This window comes from Mustela nigripes, chromosome X, assembly GCF_022355385.1.
Source record: "Mustela nigripes isolate SB6536 chromosome X, MUSNIG.SB6536, whole genome shotgun sequence".
Taxonomy (NCBI): Eukaryota; Metazoa; Chordata; class Mammalia; order Carnivora; family Mustelidae; genus Mustela; species Mustela nigripes.
This window is the reverse complement of record NC_081575.1, coordinates 117,787,337-117,811,074: the sequence shown is the minus strand read 5'-3', so window position 1 is coordinate 117,811,074 and position 23,738 is coordinate 117,787,337. Positions and strand designations below refer to the sequence as shown.

The 23,738-nt window shown below is 52.6% G+C and overlaps 1 protein-coding gene across 1 annotated transcript in view; it reads left to right on the top strand.

Annotated features, from left to right (window-relative positions):
- Nucleotides 1-23,738, top strand: part of SHROOM2 (shroom family member 2) — a 114,496-nt gene that overhangs the window by 73,538 nt on the left and 17,220 nt on the right. The window contains exons 3-5 of the mRNA XM_059385308.1: nucleotides 2,968-3,099; nucleotides 7,295-9,770; nucleotides 11,266-11,363. Coding sequence (XP_059241291.1) covers nucleotides 2,968-3,099; nucleotides 7,295-9,770; nucleotides 11,266-11,363 — 2,706 coding nt within the window. The remainder of the gene's footprint in view (nucleotides 1-2,967; nucleotides 3,100-7,294; nucleotides 9,771-11,265; nucleotides 11,364-23,738) is intronic.

Below are 23,738 nucleotides of genomic sequence, written 5' to 3'. Positions count from 1 at the left end.
CAATGCACAGTGTGTGGCATTGTTGGTCTTTGTCTGGGGCACCTCTGCCCGCGCCACCCTGCACAGAAGCAGGACCTCGAGTGCCACTGGGACAAGCTAAGCTGCACAGGCCTTCGTGGCTCCAGTGAGCTGCGTGCCTGTCCGCCACTCGTGGCTCATTCCAAGGCCAGAACTGTCCCTGCCACACAGCAACAATAGGGGCGCTTGGGTGGCTCAGTGGTTAAAGCCTCTGCCTTTGGCTCAGGTCATGATCCTAGGGTCCTGGGATCAAGCCCGTGTCAGGCTCTCTGCTCTGCGGAGAGCCTGCTTCGTCCTCTCTCTCTCTCTCTCCACCTGCCTGCCTGCCTCTCTGCCTACTTGTGATCTCTGTCTCTCTCTCTGCCTGCCTACTTGTGATCTCTGTCAAATAAATAAACAATTTTTTTTATTATTTTATTTTTTTATTATTTTATTAAAGATAAAAAAAAATTTGTTTTAAATATTAAAAAAAATAATAAAGCCACCCGAGGGGCGCCGGACCGGGGTGGCTTGCTCTGTCGGCAAAGCGTCCACCTTCGGCTCAGGTCATGATCTCCAGGTCCTGGGATGGAGCCCTGTGTCGGGCTCCCTGCTCAGCGGGGAGCCTGCTTGTGCTCACTCACTCCTCTCTCCGTCAAAGAAAAAAGTGAAATCTTAAAAATAAATAAATAAATAAAGCCACCTGTGTGAAAAGAAACCCCACGATCCAGCAAAAAGGAGGATCTTCAATCCACTTGCAGTTCTGTTGCCGCTGGGTCTGGTTGAAGCGGAGCCAGAGGCGCAGTGACTGTATGTGCACACTGGGTGGCGCCAGAGCGCTCGGTCCCCAGAGCCTTCCTGTCTCGCATCCGCCCAGGGTTGGGACTGATGCACACATGGGTGCCCAAGGTCCTCCTTTCTCTTATCAACAAGTTTGAACCAGGAGAGGGGCTGACAAGCAGGAAGGAGCTGGAACCTTGCTAAATACGTTCATTATGCCCTAGGATGTTCAGAGGACCTGCTGCAAGCGCCTGTGTTTTAGGAAAACATCACTGTGTCCAGTATCCGTGAGATCCTTGTTTATAGCGGATAGGTGTAACCTCATCACTGTGTTATCATTTGTTCTTTTTAATTTTTTTTAAAGATTTTGTTTATTTATTTGACAGAGAGATCAAAAGTAGACTGAGCCACCAGGCACCCCTCATTTGTTCTTTTTCAAAAAAAATTTTTTGGAAGCCTGGGTGGTTCAGTGGGTTAAAGCCTCTGCCTTTGGCTCAGGTCATGATCCCGGGGTCCTGGGATCGAGCCTCGCATCAGGCTCTCTGCTCAGCTGGGAGCCTGCTTCCCTTCCTCTCTCTCTACCTGTCTCTCTGCCTCTTGTGATCTCTGTCAAATAAATAAATGAAATCTTTTTTTAAAAAATTTTCTAACATTTTATTTGCACGTGAGAGAGAACGAGCACGAGCAGGGGGAAGGGGCAGAGGCAGAGGGAGAAGCAGGCTCCCCGCTCAACAAGGAGCCCAATGCAGGACTTGATCCCAGGACCCTGAGAATCATTACCTGAGCTGAAGGCAGATGCTTAACCAACTGAGCCACCCAGGTGCCCCTGTTCCTTTCTTTTTTAAAGCCCTTAATTCATACTACAACTGCTGACTATGTCTTCTTGAAATAGATTTGCATCTGTGTGGATTATCCTTTTAAAAAAGAGAAAACATGCTTATGCTTGGAACACTGCTACCCCAGTAAGCCAGCCCGTACCCCAGTCTTGCCAGTTGCAGGGTTGGAAGATGTTGCCAGAGAAGACAAGGCATTTTCCTTTCCTGGCCTTTTTTTTTTTTTATTTGTTTCCCTTTGCCTCCATTCTCCGTCTAGTTTCTTTCCTTCATTAATTAACTATAAAAGAAGATGAAAGAAATTGTGGATATGGTAGCACAAAAAAAGACATCTGAAAATGAAATTCACAAGGCCAGAACCTTTCTTACGAGGATTCTGAGGAACTCTATGAGGTACAGTTTGGTTTTCAGTCCCTTTACTTCTGCGGTGCGATGAATTTGTTTCTTCTGTGGTTTTGTTCATGGGGAAACTCCTGAAGTCAATACATTCCACATGTCCGTACCCAGCGAGGCACATTTTGAGGTCTCTCTGTGTTCTTGAAGGGGATGTAGGCTGTCCAGAGCGAGCAAGTTCTGTGCCACACAGGAGAAGCGGAGAGTGCGAGCACAGGCCGGTGGGCCGCCTTCTCTCGGAGGCTGTCAGGTTTTCACGGCAGCCCCGCGGACTTCCGACTCCAGTTCCCTTCCCGCACCCAGGCAGTGCAGCCGGAACACCAGTGTGCCCGCCGCGGGGCGGTGGGGACCATGGGGTGGGAGCCCGGGCAGGGCGGGCCGCCGCCTGTAGGTCTAGGACCTCACGTTCCCGGAATGGGGACACTTAGCCGACTTCGCAGACGCTCTGAGGGGCCCAGGGGAGTGAACACACGTCCGCAGGTCTTCGTTCACGTAAGTAAGTGTCTGTGTCTCCTGGGTTAAGTGAGTAAGTCACGGCGGCCTAAACTCTGCATGACCCGGCGGAGCGGGGCACTCTCGGAGCTTCTGTCCTGTGCGGTCCGTGTTCCGCAGGGAGGCTGAGGGCTGTGCGCATAGCGGTGCAGAAGCAGAGACGGAAGAGTCTGTCTGCGGTCGTGCTGGTGGCCCAGGGGACAGCAAGATGGATTTACTGCTGGGAATAGATGTTGGAAAATAAGGGTTAATTCACATGTGGAAGCTTGAGATGGTCTCTGCATTAGCATGAGTTCTGTATTAAGAAATGTGTCACACACCGTGTTCATGTCCAGATCCAGTGGGAAGCACCTGGAGGCGATGCTCTGAACCGGACGGAAGTCACCGTGACTTCTTTTCCACGTTGCACTTCTGTCTTGGCACGGAGTCTTCCTTTGTTCAGGGTCCCTGAGCCGTCTGCGTTCTTTTTCAGGAAGAATGAAGTGAGCTGGAGGCCTCACTCCTGGCACGCCACCAAGTTCTCCGACAGCCACCCCGAGATGGCAGCAGCGCCGTTTCCCCCCGCCGGCGCCTGCCCTTCTTGGCACGGGCAACACCACACCAGGTAGGCACGCGTCTCCCACCGGGACGGGCAGTGTCCGTCGCTTCCCAGCCCTGCCACGAGAGCACCTCTCTCGCCTTCAGAACAGCTTCATCTTTCTGATGAGGAAAAGCCACTAGCACAGCATTCCTGGTAAAACTTTCCAAGTTTTTCAGAGTAGGGAGGTGGCCAACCTCTGGGAACAAAACCTGAAACATCAAGAGCAAGGATGAGTAGGTGTGCGTTCTCCTTCCGGTGCTCAGTCCGTCGGCAGCCTGAGAGCTGGGCTTCTTGCCTGAACGCCTTTGGGCCAGCTGCCAACCTGACTGGGGCAGCTACCATGCCACCCGCTTGCCCACAGCCACCACCATTCTTTTGAGATTTTTGTGCCTAGATTGGAAGACAGGCGCTACCTACGGGTTCGGCAAGTGTAGCTCACAGAGGCTCCCAGGCAGTCCTGGGAAGCATCAGCACCCTGTCCCCAACGCCCAGGCTCTCCTGTGGCAGGACAGAGGAAACCAGGGCTTCACAGCCCACACGCCAGGCTGGCAGCCAGCCTTGAGGGCCCAGTGGTGGTTCCCAGTAAGTGCGAGACCAAGACGGTGGGAGCTCTTGGTTGGCAAAAGGAGGCGGCGTTCTGGTCGACCTGGCGTCCACATATCAGGTGCAGAAGTGCTGCTGGATGAGGTACGTGTGTGACAGCCCCACAGCGGTGTTGGCTTGAGGAAACTCCAGCTAGGCACCCATCCTCTTGGGTCAGCCCCCAGCGTCATCACAAGTCTCCTATTAAAAGGATGACGGTGACAGCAAGTAGTGTGGGTTTGGGTATGTGTATCTATGTTTGTAGGTGTATCTGTGCATGCTTAGGATGTGTGCACGTGTGTGTGTGTGTTTGTGAGTGTGCGTACATACCTATTCTATACGTGCATTTGTGCCTGTGTGTGTGGAGGTCATTAACCACCTCAAAATCAGTATTTTTTTTAAAGATTTTATTATTTGACACAGAAAGAGATCACAAGTAGGCAGAGAGGCAGGCAGAGAGAGAGGAGGAAGCAGACTCCCCACTGAGCAGAGAGCCCGATGTGGGGCTCAATCCCAGGACCCTGGGATCATGACCTGAGCTGAAGGCAGAGGCTTAACCCACTGAGCCACCCAGGCGCCCCGAAATCAATTTTTTAAAAAAAGATTTATCTATTTGGGAGCGAGAGAGTGAGCGAAAGTGTGCACAAGTTGGGGGCAGAAGGAGAGCGTGAATGTCAAGCAGTCTCCACGTGGCGCACAGAGCCCACGGGGCGCCCGATCCCAGGACCTGAGATCCTGACCTGAGTGAAACCAAGAGCCAGACACTTAATCAAGACTGAGCCACCCAGACGCCCCTCAGAATCTATTTTTGATTTTTAGCAAACACTGATTTGCTGTAAAATCATGCAGTGCTTTTATGAGGAAAGACATCGCAAATGCATTATCTACTTGAAGTGATGAGAGACCGTGGTGTTTGCAGTCCAGGGTGTTTTTGAGAAACCACGGGTTCTCAGCTGCATACTACAGTTCAGTGGAAAGTGGGCCTTGCCTTTCGTTATTGAGGTGAAGTAATGTAATAGGATGTCCATTCAGTCCCTTTGGTGGTTTCTTTTCTTTTCTTTTCCTTTCTTTTTAAGATTTTATTTATTTGACAGACAGAGATCTCAAGTAGGCAGAGAGGCAGGCAGAGAGGGAGAGAGGAAAAAGCAGACTCACTGCTGAGCAGAGAGCCCGATGCAGGGCTCGATCCCAGGACCTTGTGATCATGACCTGAGCTGAACGTAGAGGCTTTAACCCACTGAGCCATCCAGTCTTTGGTGGTTTCTTGATTAAAGACGCACAAATGCTGCCCACATTTGTGTGGAAGCGGTGCTGAGCCTTGTTCCTATCTGCCAAGACTGAAGTCCGCATGGGGAGAGCACCCTCAGGGCACTGGGGGAGGACGGAGTGGACGGTGTTCTGTGTCTGAGGGGCACCTGCTGTGTCCGTCCAGAGAAGGGTGTAAAACCCCCACAGTCCCCTCCCCTCAGGAATACCTCCCTGTCCCCAGGAGCCATGAGACCTTCAGAGCATGTAGGTATAATCTTTCTCCCCGTGTTTTCATTTGTCTTGTTGCTGTTGTTGTTAAGAGTCATTTAGCCGGTGCAGTCTCCTCGCTGTGCTGACATGGCTTGCTTTCTTATCCGGGTTCTCCCCAGACCTAAAGTAGTAACAGTTGTGGGCAGTAGGTTTTGGTTTTTGTTTTTCTGACCTCGAAGCCTGAAGGTTCCAGCTCCGTTGAGCTTTCATGAAAGTGTTTTCAAGGCTGGATAAAGAGCTCGCCACAGAGGGCCCTTAGGCTCCCCTGTGCGCTGTGACTGCCTGGTAGAATGCAGACTTCGTGATGAGTGTGCATCACCCAGCTTGTAGCAGTAAGCCTGGCTTTTGCATTTCCTCCTCCTAGACCCCGTGCTAGTTGCAAACCAGAATGTTTGCAGTCCGGGTACAGCTCCGATGAACTCTGCCAGGCGTCATAAGGCCCCTGGCCCCGCAGTGTCGTGTTTTGCTGAAAACGCCTGTCGCTGGAGTTCTCTCAATCACGTGTTGCCTTCAGTGACAGCTGAAAGGAGTTGATGGTACTTGAATGCTTAGGTGTGGAAAAGTCACATTATCCTGCACCTCCTGCATTTTTTAAAATTTATTGTTATTGTTTAGATATTGTCAGAGGAAGAGTGAGCACAGCAGGGGGAGCGGCAGGCCATGAAGAAGCCGGTGGCGGCTCCTCACGGAGCAGGGAGCCCCATGTGGGGCTCAGTCCCAGGACCCCAAGATCATGACCTGAGCCAAAGGCAGACACTTCACCGACTGAGCCACCCAGGCGCCCCGGACGTCCCCTTTCAATGTGAAAGCTGTCATGGTTCAGTAGGTCCTTCTCTGTTAGTCATTCGAACAAAAACCCTTTCGTATGCAGAACCCAGGGGTCCACAGACCTGCTCTAGAAAGGGCCATGTAGGAAGTATTTTAGGTTCCGTGGGCCCGTGTCTGTTGCCAGTTCCCCAGCTCAGAAGCAGTCACGGATGGCCCCTACTGGGTTCTAATCACACCTTATCTGTAAGCAGTGACATTTGAATTTCTTATCATTCTCATGAGTCCTGAAATGGTCTTTTGATCCACGTGCCCCCAACCCTTTAACTGCCTAACCCCCGTGCTCACGGGCTGTGGACCGCCAACTGCCGTACTTTGTGATGGAGGATGAAAGCGCTCACGTAGGCAGAGTCTCCCCGCTGCTGACCGCTGTGGTTTTGGCCACCCTGAGGGCAGGAGTGTGTACAGCTAGCACATGAAGGCATGTGTTTGGGGAAAGAGCATCGAGTGAGTCGGGCTGGGTTTTTTCAGCCTGTTGTCAGAGTTACTGTTTAAAATGCTGTGCTGGTGCCTCTCCCTCTCTCACTCCTGCCTCTCTGCCTACTTGTGATCTCTCTCTATTTTTTTTTTTTTAAGATTTTATCTATTTATTTATTTGACAGAGAGATCACAAGTAGGCAGAGCAGCAGGCAGGCGGTAGGGGGAAGCAGGCCCCCCGCCAAGCAGAGAGCCCAATACGGGGCTCGATCCTAGGACCCCAAGATCATGACCTGAGCTGAAAGCAGAGGCTTTAACCCACTGAGCCACCCAGGCGCCCTGATCTCTCTCTCTATTAAATTAAGGGGAAAAAATCCAAAAAGGGGCACCTGAGTGGATCAGTGAGTTAAGCCTCTGCCTTCAGCTAAGGTCATGATCTCAGGGTCCTGGGATCGGCCCCGCATCGGGCTCTCTGCTCAGCGGGGAGCCTGCCTCTCCCTCTCTCACTCCTGGATGCCTGGGTGGTTCAGTCAGCGAGGTGTCTGCTTCTGGCTCAGGTCACGATCCCGGGGTCCTGGAGTCGAGTCTCACATCTGTCTGCTTCTCCCTCTCCCTCGGCCTGCCGCTCCCCCTGCTTGTGCTCTCTCTCTCGCTCTTTTTCTGTCAAATAAATAAAATCTTTTTAAAATAAATTTTAAAAATAATAAAATGCTGTGGTGAGGTCCCCTGTCAGGTCCCAGGACCCTGTTCTGGGAAGAGTTCTGGGCGTCTGGATGTCTCGTGCGGGCCATCGGCATTCAGTGTGCTGTCGCGCTCATCTTCCCCGCCGCTGCTCGTCGATTCTAAAGCAGACTCCCCTGTGCTCCTTCCCTGCTAGCTCTTCGTCTCATGACCTGTCGGGCCCGTGGGAGCAGTCGAACCTGCAGCGAACCTCGGACCATTTCAGCTCGCTCGGGAGTGTCGACAGCCTGGACCAGCCTTCCCACCACTACCCCTCCGGACGCCTGTCTGCGGCCAAGTCCAACAGCAGCATCGACCACCTGGGCGGCCAGAGCAAGCGGGACTCGGCCTACGGCTCCTTCTCCACCAGCTCCAGCACGCCTGACCACACCCTGCCCAAGGCCGACGCCTCCTCCACAGAGAACATCATCTACAAAGTGGGCCTCTGGGAGGCCTCCAAGCCAGGTGGCAGCCGGCAGGGCCAGGCTGCCAGCGATGCTCCGGGCCTGGAGGAGAGGCTCGGGTACTTCCCAGCCCGGGTCCCCTGTGACAGCCGCAAAAGCCCCAGGCCGGAGGACAGTCCTGAGGCCAAGCTGGCCACCGCCGGGAGGTCAAATTTTGGGCCCGTCTGGTATGTCCCTGAGAAGAAAAAAGCACCTTCGTCCCCTCCTCCGCCCCCTCCCCCTCTCCGCAGTGACAGCTTCGCAGCCACCAAGAGCCACGAGAAGACCCAGGGCCCTCCATTTTCAGAGGCGGCCAACGCACAGCACTTTCTGGGCCTGACTCGGGCCCAGCCCCGCAGCGACTGGAGAACAGAAGCTGCCGATCCGTGGAGGCCAGTGCATCCCAGTGGCAGGAGAGCCGTCGGGAGCTCGGACTGCGTGCCGGACGTCCCCCTGGACGGAGGAGTGCTGCCCTCCGACCACAGGGCCGGCGGCCTCCCAGGGGCCCCCGGCCGGCTGCAGGCCTCCCTGTCCAGCACAGATGTGCGCTTCCCGCCGTCTTCCCACGGCTGCCAGCACCCACGCCAGTACAGTGACGACAGCCCCTTCTCCCACGAGGGCCCCAGGGCCGCCACGTCGCTGAGGGAACAGCCCCGCCTGGCCTTCCCCGGGAGCCGCCAGGAGCCGCCTGCTGGCCGTTTCCAGGACGACAGCCCCCCTCAGGTCAGGTGGCCCAGTGCCACCAACCAGAAGGGGGACGGCGGCGGGCAGAGCCGCTACTACTGTGTGACTAGCAGACATTGCCCGCAGGGGAGCACACAGGCGGCATGGCTGCACGAGGAGGCCTGGCAGCCTGACGTGGTCCTGGGCGCCCCCGAGTACCCTGCCTCCCACCCGATGGGCCAGAGGCCCCGGTGCTCCCTGCTGCAGCCCGAGGTGGCCGCAGGCCCCCCCGAGAGAGACGGGAGTGACCCAGGGGACCGAGGGGCAGAGGGCCGCTCCGTAGCATGTGAGGACACAGAGGGAGCCAGGCCCGTGGCGAAGGCCGGAGCGAGGGGCTCTGCGGATGGCTTCGCATGGGCGGACGGCGAGAGCAGCCAGATCTCCCGCCAGAAGACCCCCATGCTGCACTCGCTGACGCGGGAGGGGACGCGGCGGCCCGAGAACGGGCAGGAAACCCACACAGAGAGGCCGCCCCCGACAGATGCCCCCGGGGGCAAACCGACACGGAGGAGTGACCGGTTCGCCACCACCCTGAGGAACGAGATCCAGATGCGACGGGCCAGGCTACAGCAGAGCAAGAGCACGGTGGCGCTAACCGGGGCAGGGGGCGTGGCGGGGGAGGCCGCCGGCTGGGGGATGCAGCACGGGGCTGCCACCAGCGCCACCCCAGAAGGGTCCTTCACGGGCACCTACAGAGACCACGTGAAGGAGGCCCAGGCCCGGGTGCTCAGGGCCACGTCGTTCAAGCGCCGTGACTTGGAGCCCAGCGCAGCCGATCCTTATGCAGGGTCACCGGAGCACCGGGCTGAGGACCACGGCACCGGTCCGGACCCCGTCCCCCGCGTCTGGGAGGGGGGCCCGGCCAAGCCATCCCCGTCGGGAGCAGGCGGGCCGCACGTTCCCCGCATCGGAGGCCGCAAGCGGTTCACGCTGGAGCAGAAGCTGAAATCCTACTCCGAACCAGAGAAGATGAACGAGGTGGGGCTCTCGGGGCACGAGCGCCCTCAGCAGCACCCCGGGACATCCGACGAGACACTTGGCACGTTCGCCGACCGATGGAAGTTCTTTGAGGAAACCAGCAGACCTGTTCAGCAGAGACCGGGGCCGAACCCAGCGCTCTGTGGTTTCCCGAAGGAGAGGCTGGAGAGGCCGCAGACAGCAGGCCGCGGGTACGAGGGTGCAGAGCCTTGGTTCCAGAAGCGGGCCCGCACCACCTCCTTTGGAGAGCACCCCAGTGGTCATGGAAAAGCGGGGAAGGTCGGAAAATGGGAACCGCCCCAGAGACTCGGGACGTTTGCTGAGTACCAAGCGTCTTGGCGGGAACAGAGGCCAGCTCTAGAAGGCAGGAGCTCCGGGCGGTACCACTCAGCCGACGACATCCTGGACGTGGGTCTGGAGCAACACGAGAGGCCGCAGTACGTTCACGGACGGTCCCGGTCATCGCCATCCACGGACCTCTACACGCAGGTAAGCCTCGGGCCGCAAGCGAGGGGGCTGTCCCCCGCCTGCCGTCCTAATCACTCAGAGAGGAGGCCCCGAAATAGAACGGCCCGAGTCAGTGTGACGTGTGCCCAGCGGTTTGAGCACCCATGTGCTGTAGCCCTTCTGGCGTGGCCCTGTGGGAAAGGTCCCTGGGGACAAGTCAGGACATTCGTGACCCCTAGAGGGCCATCTTGGCGTGCAACTCTCGAGTCCCTAGCCGTCTCCTCCTCTGTCACTACAGCTGTCTTTCCCCAGGTGAACGTGCCCCAGCCTTAACACTACGCAGAGAATTTGGGGGGGGTCCTAGAAAATGGCTGCTTCTCCTCTGAACCAGAAAGTGGTACTTTGGGGAAGTGTAGGGCGGCCTGTCTTCAAGCCTTCAGACCATTTACAGTTTTTAGTGTTTGTTCTTTTCATTTTTTCAGGTTTTTTTTTTTTTTCCCAAATTTTCAGAGATTGCTCCAGGGCCGATGTAAGTTAGCACGCGTGCATTAAACTGTTGCACTTTTCAGTCAGGTGAGAGTTCTGACGGTCAGGGGAACGTTAAGCTTGCTGGAACAACGGAGTACTCAGAGCCATAGTCAGAGTCCGTGCCACGCGATCCCTCCCTCTCTCTGCCTGTTCCGCCTCTTTTTTTTTTTTTTTTTTTAAGATTTTATTTATTTATTTGCCAGACAGAGATCACAAGTAGGCAGAGGCAGGCAGAGAGAGAGAGGAGGAAGCAGGCTCCCTGCTGAGCAGAGAGCCCGATGTGGGACTTGATCTCAGGACCCTGGGATCATGACCTGAGCTGAAGGCAGAGGCTTTAACCCACTGAGCCACCCAGGCGCCCCCCCTGTTCTGCCTCTTAAACCTATCTCTGTGTTTCAGAGAAAAGGTTTGCAGGGCGCGATGCGGTTTCTTTTCCCAAGAAAAAGTCACGGGCTCAGGACGCGACAGTGTGTCTGTGTGTATAAGAAGGGTGGCCTATTTGTCCGTGGCGCCCCTGAGCTGACAGGCCTACCACCACCGCCTGTGTGGCTCTCTGTCGTGGCTGGGTCCCAGCCCGCGGCCCGCGAGGCCTGACCTCGGAGCCTCCCACGCTTGCTCAGGCCAGAGAGAAGAGCCCCGGACTCTGCCCAGTGCTAGGGCTTGGGGCTTTGCCGCAGCGAGCTGTCACCGGCTGTGTGCAGGCTGGTTTCTGTCTCATTTCCGCTTGGGCCGGCTGTGTTGCGTGGCTCCACGGGCCTCCCTCTGGCTTCCCGCCCCCTGCCCGGGACAGACGTGGACTCATGGTCTGGTGCATTCGTTTTGACAGACCGGTTTGGAGAGCTGAGCCAGCCGGCCCCGTGGCCGAGCGTCAGCACGGGACGGCAGGCTGCGTCACTGCCTTCGTGGTCCAGGCCCGCAGGGCAAACCCACAATGAGGGGGTTCGTAATAACAGACGTCGTACAGGAGGCGGCTTGGTGACTCGGTGTCTCACTGTGCTGCTCTTGGCAGGAAGCTGCCATCGGACCGCAGCAGCCCGTGGGGGACACTGGTGAGCGCAGAGAACGTTCCTCCGCAGTCTGGGCCGAGGAGGGACAGCCCCATCCGAGGTAGGTGAACTTTGGGTGTGGGGTTGCGGAGAGGACGTGTCGGGGGTAGCCTTCTTTGTGGCGGCTGGGCGCCAGTGAGCATGACAGGGCATGTTTGTGGCCAGAGCCGGACGGGCCGCCAGCAGCTGTGGATTGCGGCGTGCTCGGTGCGGGCGGCGCGTCCTAGGCAGAGCCCGCGGGCCGGCACCACTGCCGGGATCAGGTTCCCTGGGCCCAAACACCTTTGGGGCGTCCTCGGGGTGCAGAATGGCTGCTGGGTTTGCTGGACAGCGAGCTTCTTTATCTGGAGACGATGAGAACTCTGGTGTCGCGTGCGGGAATGGAACGCTTCCTGCAGACCGCGGGATCAGGGGTGTGCTGGGCCGCTCAGGCAACAGGTCCACGTTGGGAATCACCCGGACGGGTTGTCAGGAAGGAACAAGCCAGGTTTTCTCAGCGGGGCTTCTTTTCAGCCTGAAAATAGAAACGAATTCCGTGGGGCCCTCGGAGGGTCAGAGCATCTTACGGAACGGTGGATGCCCGAGAGCAGGGCGCTTCCGGGCCGTGTGCTGTACGTAGTTCTAAAACGCAGCCAGTGTGGCTGTTCAGCTGTAGTGAGGATGGATGGATACGTGGATGGACAGACAGACTGTCATCTCGCCCTTGACACGCGTGAGGAGGGAGGGAGGGGAAAAGCGTAGATGCTCTAGGACCTGTGGGGTCCCCTTATTTTAAAAGGGCTGATAGAAGCATGGAAATAAATGTACACAGTTGGGTCAGTGGATTTTTCCGTTGCTTTGAAGAATGTCTAGTGATGGGTATGATATTCAGAACCTCATAAGGTTCAGGTGCAGAAATATCCAATTTAGATGTTTGCTTTTAAGGGCCTTCTATAACGGGCTTTAGTTTCGTTGGGCTGTAAACTTGAGTGCTGTTGGCTGTAAGCGAGAGTATCCAGTCTTTACGCAGCCCCGCGGGACAAGAGTGGCATTTTGTGTAGGAGGTCCCTGCAGTTCACCGTCTGCGTGGCTGAGACCAAGCCTCCCCGGCTAAGAACGAACGCCGGGCGAATCATGCACCTACCGCACGCAGCCATTTCTGAGAAACACAATCAGCACTTTATTCCCAGAGCTGCTGCGTGAGTCCGCGCCCAGCCCCAGCTGTCCCCGTCTCGCCCAGCCCGCTGCCCGGCGCTGCCACTGTCACGTCACGAGGGGGCTCAGTGCCCTCTCGCTCATGTGGATGCCGCGTGTGTCTGTGCACCTGCCCTGGGCACGGCCCTGCCACCGCGGGGGCGTAGCCCCTGCTGTGAACGGAGGCCTCCCGGGCAGCCAGCAGCAGCCCCGTGGGTGCATGCCGGTGCATGTGCGTGTGCATGCGTATGCACGTGCTGTCAGCGGCACTGTCAGTAGCCACAGGCTCACGAGCAGCAGCAGGGGGACCACAGGCTTCCTGTATCCCAGCACGTGCACGAGCTCTCCGAAGAAATTGGGACCGGAGCCTTCTGCTTTCGCGCTGCACAGCCGGCGATCTGTAGAATTGCGTGTGCGTTCAGAGGGTGGTGAGGCTCCTTGAAATTCCAGAACAGAAAGCCATTTTCCGCTTTTCTCACAGAATGTTTGTTTTTTCACGTATCGGTAAGAAATCCTGTACCTAAAACATGAAATCTGGGAATAAAAGAAATGAAAATTCAGGTCAAGGACTGTCTCTTTGCCCACTGCAACCGAAAGCCTGTAATGCAAACATTTAAAGACGCCTGATGTTTTACATAAATTTAAAACAATGTAAATGTGTATAAAAAAATAGGAATTACTGAGGCACCTAATCAACTCAGTCAGTACGGTGTGCAATTCTTAATCTCCAGGTTGTGAATTTGAGCCCCATGCTGGACACAGAGATTACTAAAAAAATAAAATCTTAAAAAAAAAAAAAAAGGATTACTGATCTGATAAGTGGTACAGGATAGTGAATGGTTTTTGTTTTTGTTTTTTGAAAGATTTATTTATTTATTTGACAGAGATCACAAATAGGCAGAGAGGCAGGCAGAGAGAGGGGGAAGCAGGCTCCCTGCTGAGCAGAGAGCCCGATGCAGGCCTCGATCCCAGGACCCTGAGATCATGACCTGAGCTGAAGGCAGAGGCTTTAACCCACTGAGCCGCCCAGGTGCCCCAGTGAATGTTTTTCATTGTAATCTGCTGAGACAACAGAATAGCATGGAGATAAGAGTTACCTGTCCATTCACATCACATGGAGAACATTTTTGTGAGGTTCAAGATTCTGTCCTGTGTGAAGATACGGAGGACAAAGGTTCTGCTCCCAAAGGACCTCACCATGTCAGAGGGAAGGCGAGACACCAGTACTTACCGTGAAAGTCATGACACATAATGAGAATTTTTGTAAAAAATTATGTGGTGCTTCCGAATCTTGGCGGAAAGACGGCGAGATGACTTCTGCCTGAGTACTGGGCAAGACAGGTAGTGTCTGATCCGAGAGGAGGCCAAAGCCAGGAGAGCAGATCCCACTGCGTTTGCTTACTTATAACTTTTTCTGTGGCAAGCAGCCCCCTTTACCCACCCACCCCCGGCCTCACCCCCCAGCTTCTCCTGTTTTCTCCCAGGTTTTGCACCAGCTCTCTGAGCTTAGTCATGACCGGCGGGAGTCTGCTTCCTGCCAATTCCCCCTGCCCCGACTGGGGTACCTCATAAGCTGGATGGAGCAGCTCGCTCGGGCTGTCCTAACCAAATGCCTCAGACTAGGCAGCATCGACAATGGGAATTTATTTTCTCAGTCTTCTGGAGGCCAGAAGCCTAAGATCAAGGGGCAAAGGGTCAGCGGCTTTGGTTTCTTCCAGGGCTTCTCTTCACAACTGGCACATCGCCACCTCCTTCTGGTGTCCTCGTGTGGCCTTCCCTTGGTGTGTCTCTGCCCAGTCTCTTGTAAGGACACCATTGAGACTGGATGAGGATTCACCCTGATGACTTCATTTTACCTTACTTATTACCTCGTTAATAACCCTGTCTCCAAATAGTCACATTCTGAGGTCCTGGGGATTAGGACTTCATCTTAGAAATTTGGGGGGGATTCAGTGACTCCATAACCCTGGGGAGAATCTCCTTTCTGCCTTATGCCTTGGAATCAGTGTGTCAGCTGCCTCGGTGCTTTTGGGAAGTGTCATCCTGTCATTGAACTGCTGAGGTCACACCTGATGTGGGGGCATTTGAAACAAAAGGAAGAGGGAGGCTGCCATGCTCGAGTGTGGCTGGTGAAGAGGGGAGTTCAGCTAAACCTCTCTGGAGGGCTTTTGGGGGGCACATAACCAAGCCTTGCTGTTGCAGGCACCTTGTGATTCAGTGATTGCCCTGTTAAGCGTCCACCTTCTGAATATGTGGCCGTGGTGTGAGGAGGTGGGGACTCGGACACTCACCTGGGAGATGTATGCGTGCACCTCTCCTGCTTCTCACAGAGCCACCCCTACGCGGTCTGCTGGTCTTCCTGCCTGGATGGCTGCTAGAGCCTCCGAACAGAGCAGAGATGGCCATCCTGTCTTTGCTGCTCTGGCACCCCCTGTGCAGGACTCCTATCTGAGCCACAGTTTCCCTGGTCACCTTACTGCACAGGGCAAGGCTCACCTCCCCCTGGGCAACACATTGCTCTCTGAGGAGCTCTGCTTTGCCTCTCTGAGATCAAGTTAAAGCCTTCTTCATCCAAGCTTTCATCATCTCCAGGCTGGACCATGCCTGATACCTCCTTGCTGGTCTTGGAATAGAAATTAAATGATAATTGTCCCCATTCTCAAACAATGCAACAGCTTCTGGTTAGACTTGGAATAAAATGCAAGCGCCTGACCATGACCTGCAAGGCCCTTTGTGGCCCTCTTCGGGGCAGCCTTTATCATACTTTCCTTTTCCCATCCAGTCCCAGGACTCGTTGCCACCTTTCCATCCCTTGAACAAGCCAAGTTCATTTCTCCCTCCGGGCCTGATGGTTATTTAAAGGCTGTTCTTGAAATACCACAAGCCTACCTCGCAACACCTACCTAGCAAATGGCAACTGGGTGTTCTTGCTCAGCTGGGGGAGAGGGCCTTGTGTAAGCACAGTGACTGGAAGGTGGATGGACCAGTTGGCAAGTGGATGAATGGAGATATTTGTGGGTGGTGGTGGGTAGATGAATAGATGGATGGGTATCCACCCAACAGCCCTTGGTTCAGTCCTTGGTTTTGGCAAATAATGATCCGTGTTGGTACATTCCATGTGCTGAACTTTTATGTAACAGTTTAGTTTACACAACAGCAAAGGAAATGGGCTTGTCTTTCTGTCCTGGCATAAATTCAGAATCAAGACAAACATGTCAACGTGCATTTATGTGGTAGTGGCCTTGTTTTCCAGCATCCTATTTTAAAGCTTGCAAGAAAGCTAAGTTGTGCTCTGGTCAATTCTTGCTCTTGAGTTTGAGAGTTCAGTGAGTACTGTGTTCAGGGAGGCTCTGGTAGACCAAGGGAGAAGGGAGATCTGGGGGTGGAGCGCGGTGGCTGTGGGTGCTGGCAGGTTCCATCTTCATAGCTGCCTTGCGGGCATTTCCACCCCCGCCTTTGGGAGCTGCTGCCAGCGGGCTGGCACTGACCTGCAGGCTTGTATCTTGTTGGGACAGATGAGCGAGGGGGAGGAGAGTGAGAATATATCCCGAACCGCAACAACATGTAAAATTGAATCCGTATGGAATCGAGCTCGTTAGGGAAGACGTGGTGCTTCAGTATAAAATTCATAAACAAACTAAACCGTGGGGGGTCACCTTCCTCTATGTTTTCCCTCAGTGTGTGCAGAGGTGAATGCAAAGACGGATTTGTCAGTTAGACAAGCTTCGTACAAACAGATTTAAAAGTAAGAGACACTGTCCAGCCAAACTCTGCCCCTCATTTGCGGCTTTCAGGAAGACATTTGCTTTTCCTGGCCCTCAATTAGCTAAGGGGCAATTGCAGCTTTCCATTCTGAACTGCTTACAAAGCGAGCGCCGGTGCAGGCACAGACTAGGCGACACTCCCGCTGGGACGTTTTGCAGGGCGGAGCCAGCCTGAGGCAGAGCCCGCCCAGGAGGTGGTGGCGGTGCGACGAGTGCTAGTCGACCTGCCTGGGACCTCCCTCCGGCAGAGGAGGACAATGCCGGGCAGGGGTGGTGGGGGCCGGGGAGGGAGGAGGGGGTGTGACTGCAGTTCTCCCTGAGGCTGGGAGAGCCACGTGGCTTTACCAACCGCGGGATCGGGGCTAGAGCCCGAGCACACATTGGCTTCCAGGCTGCTCTGGCCTGGCGGCTTCACGTTATTTGGAAAGCGGCGTGTGTGGGTTACAGGGCTTGCGGCTGGGGCTGCTGGAGGGAGCCGGAGCCCGCACTGCAGGAAGAGGCGTGCGGGCGGAGGGCAGGCGGTACTCCGTGCGCCGAGCACTGGGGGGCGGCCCCGGGGGAGGGACGGAGACTCGAACGGACCGCAGACCCAACTTCCGGGTTCCGGGTTCCGGCCTCTCCAAGAGCCGCAGGCGGAAGGCAACCTCGGCCGCCGGAACTGCGGCGCTCGCGTAACTTCCGGCGCTCCCCCGGGGAGACCGTGTAGCCCCATGGGCAGCTGCGCCTGCGCCCGTGGTGGACGCCCGAGCTGGCGGGTCAGCCCCGGGACCCGACAGCAGGCCACGGCCGCCGCTTCCCAGATGGGAGAGCCCTCCGCAGCTGTCCTGATGCATTAACCCTGCGCACGTTTACCCTTTATCTCCTCTGTCCACTTCACAGCTCTCTTCAGAGCTCAGGCCCTTGTCAGCCGGCCTTGGTTGAGTTTGCACCTAAAGAGACTCATCCGTGTTTCTGCCTTTCTCCAGAAATCCACCCAAACACACCGAGACCCGTCTCCTCTCCATTTTTCCAGCTCTCCTAGGCTGTATTTGAGGGCCGAGATGGCCCGGGGAGCACCCACTCACTCAGCCGTTCGGCTTCCCACCCTCCTTAAATTGCTGCTGTTCATATCGTCAAAGGCATTGGCTAAGTCCGCTCTATGCCCTTTGAGGATAATCTTTGTTGCCTTTTGACTTTTGTGCGCTCTTCTGGTTGCTAGTGTAGTTAGGTGCTTTCCATCTTGGCTCAGGAACCAGGCTGTGAAGTATCCCGCCTCCAGTTCCTGTTCTTCCACTGGGACTGAATGTGGCGCTCTACCGACTATTAAGTTGGCTTTCTTGACATGAGTGGGTGAAGCCAAATGTGTAAAACCTCCGTGATCAACCCATGTTTGAAGTATATGCACATCTCAGGACGCCTAAGTGGAACTGTCCCTTAAGCTTCCAACTCTTGATTTTTTCTCAGGGTGTGATCTCTGAGTCCGCAGGTCCAGCCCCCCTCCTGGGCTCACACTCAGTGTGGAATCTGCTTGAGATTCTCCTTCTGTCTCTGCTCGTCCTGCTGGTGCTCTGTCTCTCTCAAATAAATAAATAAATTTTTTTAAAAGATTTTATTTATTTATTTGACTGACAGATCACAAGTAGGCAGAGAGGCAGGCAGAGAGAGGAGGAAGCAGGCTCCCTGCTGAGCAGAGAGCCCGATGCAGGGCTCCATCCCAGGACCCTGGGACCATGACCTGAGCGGAAGGCAGAGGCTTTAACCGGCTGAGCCACCCAGGCGCCCCTCAAATAAATAAATGAATCTTAAACATATGTACATCTTATCCATAAATTGTGTTCCCTCCCTTGCAGAAGGTACAGCCTATGAAAGGGCATGGCTGTGTCCTCCTAGGATGGTAATGAGACTAAGCATTGAGCAAAAGTGGACATTCTAGAATAATGGTAGACTGCAAACTTGCTTCACAGAGAGGGGCAAGGTTTGGGCAAACAAGGTCATCGGGGATGACACAGTAGGCGGCTGAATCCGTGCGTTCCTTCTACACTTGTCTACCCCCAAGGCACCTTCAGTATCTTGCATTTTTAGAAACTTTGGAAAGGAGGCACCAGTTGCAGGCAGCTACTTTGGGGCCAGGGGAAGGCAGCTTAATTGCAACAAGGTTTTCCTTTGTTCTTTTTCCTTTGTTGGTGTTTATTTTTATGTTAGAACTCTGAAATCATTGTGTGTGCTGAAGACCATCAGGGAGTGTCAGGCCCACTGATGCTGAGCTCCCTCACAAGGTGCCTGTGAGGACTGGACAGCCACCTGGTTCTCTGTTCTACCTTCTCCCCCTTAAAATCCACAGGCTTGTAGATACCTGTACACAGGGCTACAGTGGTTCGTCTTTGTCTGTGAGGTTACTCTAAATTACTTACCTTTTTTTATGGGATTGTAATGATTTATTTAATAGTAAGACTCACATAACCTAAAATTTACTATTTGAATGTGTATCATTGAGTGACACTTAGTATATTCGTGTTAGGCAGCCATCACTACTATGTAGTTCCAGAACATTTTGTCACCCCAAAAGAAAATCACCTACCCACTGAGCAGGGATTCTTGAACTGACTTGACTTTCTTTAACTTGAAAGATAACTTGAAGTGGTTTTCTCTGTGCATCAAGAATATGCCTTACTCAAACACGGTCGCCATCAGTTGGATGGGAGATGGATGTTTGGCTATCAGAACTTATTTCCCAGACTCAAAGTATTAAGTGGTTGTCAGATTCTTGCAGCTAGTCAATTTAACACATAAATTTGCTGACGGTCCACACATCTGAATTAAAAAAGGAAAACAGGTCTGCAAGTCACCTGTTGCCCTTAAGCAATCTAAAGTGCATCCAAATATTTCTTTTTTTTTTTTTTAAGGGTTTTATTTATTTATTTGACAGAGAGAGAGAGATCACAAGTAGGCAGAGAGGCAGGCAGAGAGAGAGGGGAAAGCGGGTTCTCTGCTGAGCAGAGAGCCTGATGTAGGACTCAATCCCAGGACCCTGAGATCATGACCTGAGCCAAAGGCAGAGTTAACCCACTGAGCCACCCAGGTGCCCTGCATCCAAATATTTCTAAATCTTTGTTAAACCCCCACGTCCCCCAAGAATTCATAGAAGACCGCACAGAGCCAGGAGCATGTCTTATGTCTGGGCCCACACCCCCATCCCTAGTAGCGCTCTTTCCTCCCACTCCCAGTACAGAAACCATCACCACCTCCACCAGGATTCAGAGGAAGGGAAGATGAAGGAGGACACGGGCATGGATTGCGGCAGTGGTAGCCTGAGAATTCTCTCTAGTTCAAGTTTTCTCAAACAGCATTTGCAGCATATTCTTGGGAATATGCATGTTGTCCTCGTGAGTGTAATTTTCCGTCTTTGTTTCCATATTAACCCTTAAGTTTATAACAGGATATTTTGATGGTTTGCAAGACCACACCTGGTACGTGCGGCAGTGTCTCCTTGCCAGCGCTAATAACATCGCTGTCCCCGGCTAAGAGGAAAGGATTTGTCCACACTCTCACGCAAACCAAACTCTGTCTCTAGATGAGGGAAGAGACAGCCAGGTGCCAGTCTCTCAGAGCTCTGTGACCTGTCTTTAGAAGAAAAGGGATGGATGAAATTAGTCCTTCTGTGGCATCTGGGAAACTGCAGTAGCTGAGATTGGGGACCGCAGGAGAAACAGCTCATTCCTAGGAAAACCCCGTCACTTGTCACGTTAAACATTTGCTTTATGGTTTTGTTCTTATATAATTGTAAGTGTGTTTTGTATTTCCTAGCCTAAGAGATGTGAAAATAAGGAAAATAAAATGTTTTGTATTTAGACATATTTCACAATACAGTAAAAAATAAAGCCATACACTGCATGATTCCGTATGTAGGCAGAATCTATAGAGACAGAAAGTAGATTCATTTGCTAAGAATTAAGGGTTGGGGGGAATGGGAATGACTGCTAGAGTTTGGTATGGAGTTTCTTTGGGGGGTGATGAAAATATTCTGGAATTAGATAGTACTGATGGTTGCATAACTGGTGAATATACTAAAAATTACTGAATTTTGTATACTTTCATAGGGTAATTTTATGGTATGCAGTACCATAATAATGGTACCAGTTTTTGTTTTATTTTTTTAAGATTTTGTTTATTTATTTGACAGACAGAGATCACAAGTAGAGGGAGAGGAGAAAGCAGGCTCCCTGCCGAGCAGAGAGCCCCATGCAGGGCTCGATCCCAGGACCCTGGGACCATGACCTGAGCCGAAGGCAGAGGTTCTAACCCACTGAGCCACCCAAGCGTCTCTTAAAGATTTTTATTTATTTGACAGAGACACGTATCCCTGTCTTTGACATGGATCATTTGTGCGCTTGAAGAATTCCACAAATAAAAAGGGAACAGAACAAGATAAGTACCCTAGCACTTCCATTCCAGAAGATCTCTGTCCCCCAGCCTCTCAGGTAGTCTTGGTCAAACCTTAAGCCCTTCCCGAATCTCTTCACCTAACGTGGCATGCCAGACTTTATAGCCTGAGGGTGCCTTCCCTACCCCACGCCACCACTGCAAGGCAGAACATCACAAAGGAGCTGTGGTCAGAACTCTCTACTCCCACGCTGTGAAGGAGCCACGGCCACGCCTAGTTGGGTGGACAGAGTAAACTCCTGAAGTCCGACTGCCGCCCCGGAGACAAGTAAAACAAAGACAAGAGAAATGGATCTTATTTTTGCAAGAGAATCATAAAAAGCCTCTCTATGGGGCGCCTGGGTGTCTCAGGTCGTGATCCCAGAGTCCTGGGCTCGAGCCCCGCATTAGGCTCTCTGCTCAGCAGGGAGCCTGCTTCCCCCACTCTCTCTGCCTGCCTCTCTGCCTTCTTGTGATCTCTGTCTGTCAAATAAATAATATACTTGACAAGTATTTCTTTTGTTTTTTTAATACTTATTTTTTTATTTGACAGAGATCACAAGTAGGCAGAGAGGCAAGTGGAAGCAGGCTCCCTGCTGAGCAGAGACATCCCCCACCCCTACGGGGCTGGATCCCAGGACAGCAGGACCATGACCTGAGCCGAAGGCAGAAGCTTTAACCCACTGAGCCACCCAGGCGCCCCTAAACATAGCTTTTTTTAAAAAGCTTACTTGTTTTTTATAAAGCTGGTGTTTTTTTAATTTTTATTAATTTTTGAAGATATTATTTATTTATTTGACAGAGAGAGAGGGATCACAAGTAGGCAGAGAGGCAGGCAGAGAACGAGATCACAAGTAGGCAGGCAGGAAGAAAGGGGGAAGCAGGTTCCCTGCCGAGCAGGGAGCCCGATGTGGGGCTCAATGCCAGGACCCCAGGACCATGACCTGAGCCGAAGGCAGAGGCTTTAACCCACTAAGCCACCCCTATGACAAGTATTTCTAATGTAAAGTCTCCAAAGCATTAAAATAGCACAAGCAATGTAAATGAGTGTCTTAGATCCCCTGATAATTATGCCTACTGTAGTAAACATGGGTGTATGAAAACCCAGATTACTAATCTGAGTGTTGTAAAAGTGCTTTCTCTTTGGAAATAATACACTGAGGGCATTCTTTAAAAGTCCTCAAGCACAGGCAGCCCGAGGTGTTGTTTCCCAGTACCTTCTGTAATCAAAGTACCCAGTACTGCGTGCAGTGGATGGCTGGGTTTAGGCCCTGGTGGAGGATATACAGAATGAGCCTGGAACATCTTGTAATGCCAAAAAGTAAGGGAGAACTAAACCCAACGAGCCCAACAGTAAGGATATGTCAAAGGGACTCAGAGCTTCCTGTGACCGGAGTTGAAGCAGGTGCAACAAAAAAATAAGTAGTGTTAGATTATGAGCCTGTGTATAAATTAAATATTCCTGAGTCCATACTGATCTACATGTATGATCGAATAAATAAGTGGAGAGAAAAGAGACCAAAAAATTCCAGATAATCTGTGTAGATCCTCTGCCTTCCTGGAGGTGTATGGGTAACCTCCTTCCAGAGAGGGCAGAGTGGCAAGGAGGAGGGAGAGAAGGCGCTGATGATGGAGAAACTGACCGAGGCTAACCCCTGCCAGGCGATGCACGGAGAGCAGCTGCATTGACAGCCTGACCTTTGAGATCCTATGAGAATGGCACTTTTTACCTTTGTGATTTCCCCAACATCTGTAATCATATAGATAGATGCTTATAAATCTATAATCTGACCAAATCTATAATCCTGACCAAAACATCAGACTAATCCCAGTCGAGAGACATTCTGCAGTGCCCGACAGTGCTCCTCAGCGTTGTCAAGGGCATCCAGAACAAGGAAATTCTGGGAAGCTGTTCCTTAGGGGAAGCCAAGGAGATGTGACAACTAAATGTAATGTTCCCTTGACAGGGTCCTGGAACAGAAGAAGGACATTAAGTAAAAAAAATATCTGAATCAAGTGTGGACTTTAGTGAATATTAATATCCCCAGATTGGCTCATTAATTGTAACAAATGTTACCACACTAAGGTGTAAGGTGTTAACTGTCGGGGAGACCAGGTGTTGGCTATAATCAGAACTTCCTTCTTGTAAGGAAGATTACTCATTTAAAATTGTAATTTTAATCCCAGGGTACTGGGATCGAGCCCCGCATCGGGCTTTCTGCTCAGCGGGGAGCCTGCTTTCCCCCTTCTCTCTGCCTGCTGCTCTGCCTACTTGTGATCTGTCTCTCTGTGTCAAATAATAAATAAATAAAATCTTTAAAAAATAATAGGGTGCCTTCATGGCTCAGTGAGTTAAACCTCTGCCTTTGGCTCAGGTCATGATCTCAGGGTCCGGGGATCGAGCCCCACATGGGACTCTCTGCTCAGCAGGGAGCCTGCTTCTGCCTCCACCTGCCTCTCTGCCTACTTGTGATCGATCTCTCTCTCTCTCTGTGTCAAATAAATAAATAAATTCTTTTAAAAACCATAATAAATAAAAATTGTAATTTTTTGAGATTTTTATTTATTTTTTTTAAGATTTTATTTATTTATTTGACAAACAGAGATCATAAGTAGGCCGATCCCAGGATCCTGAGATCATGACCCAAGCCGAAGGCACAGGCTTAAACCACTGAGCCACCCAGGTGCCCCGAGATTTTATTTTTAAATAATTTCTACACCCAGCGTGGGGCTTGAACTCAGAATCGTGAGATCAAGAGTCCCATCTCTACTGACTGAGCCTGCCAGGTGCCCCTAAAATCATATTCTTACAATGCATGTTGAGTTATTCAGTCTGTAAATAGCAGGAACATGCCTTTTGAGCAGTGAGTGTGGTGAAATACCTAATCAGCCATCAGATTCTTACCTGATGTGTGTTATGTGGATGACCTTAACCCTGCACTAAGGGTTAAGGTCACCGAGATAGCCCGGGGCAGATGGTGCCCTTTCTTAGGAGGAGGATTGTGTCCTTAGTGGAGTAATCAGTGGAGATGAGAAGTTGTAGGAAGAATGTAAGCTTTGGGGTTGAAGACACAGGTTCAAATTCTCGTTCTTCTTTTCAC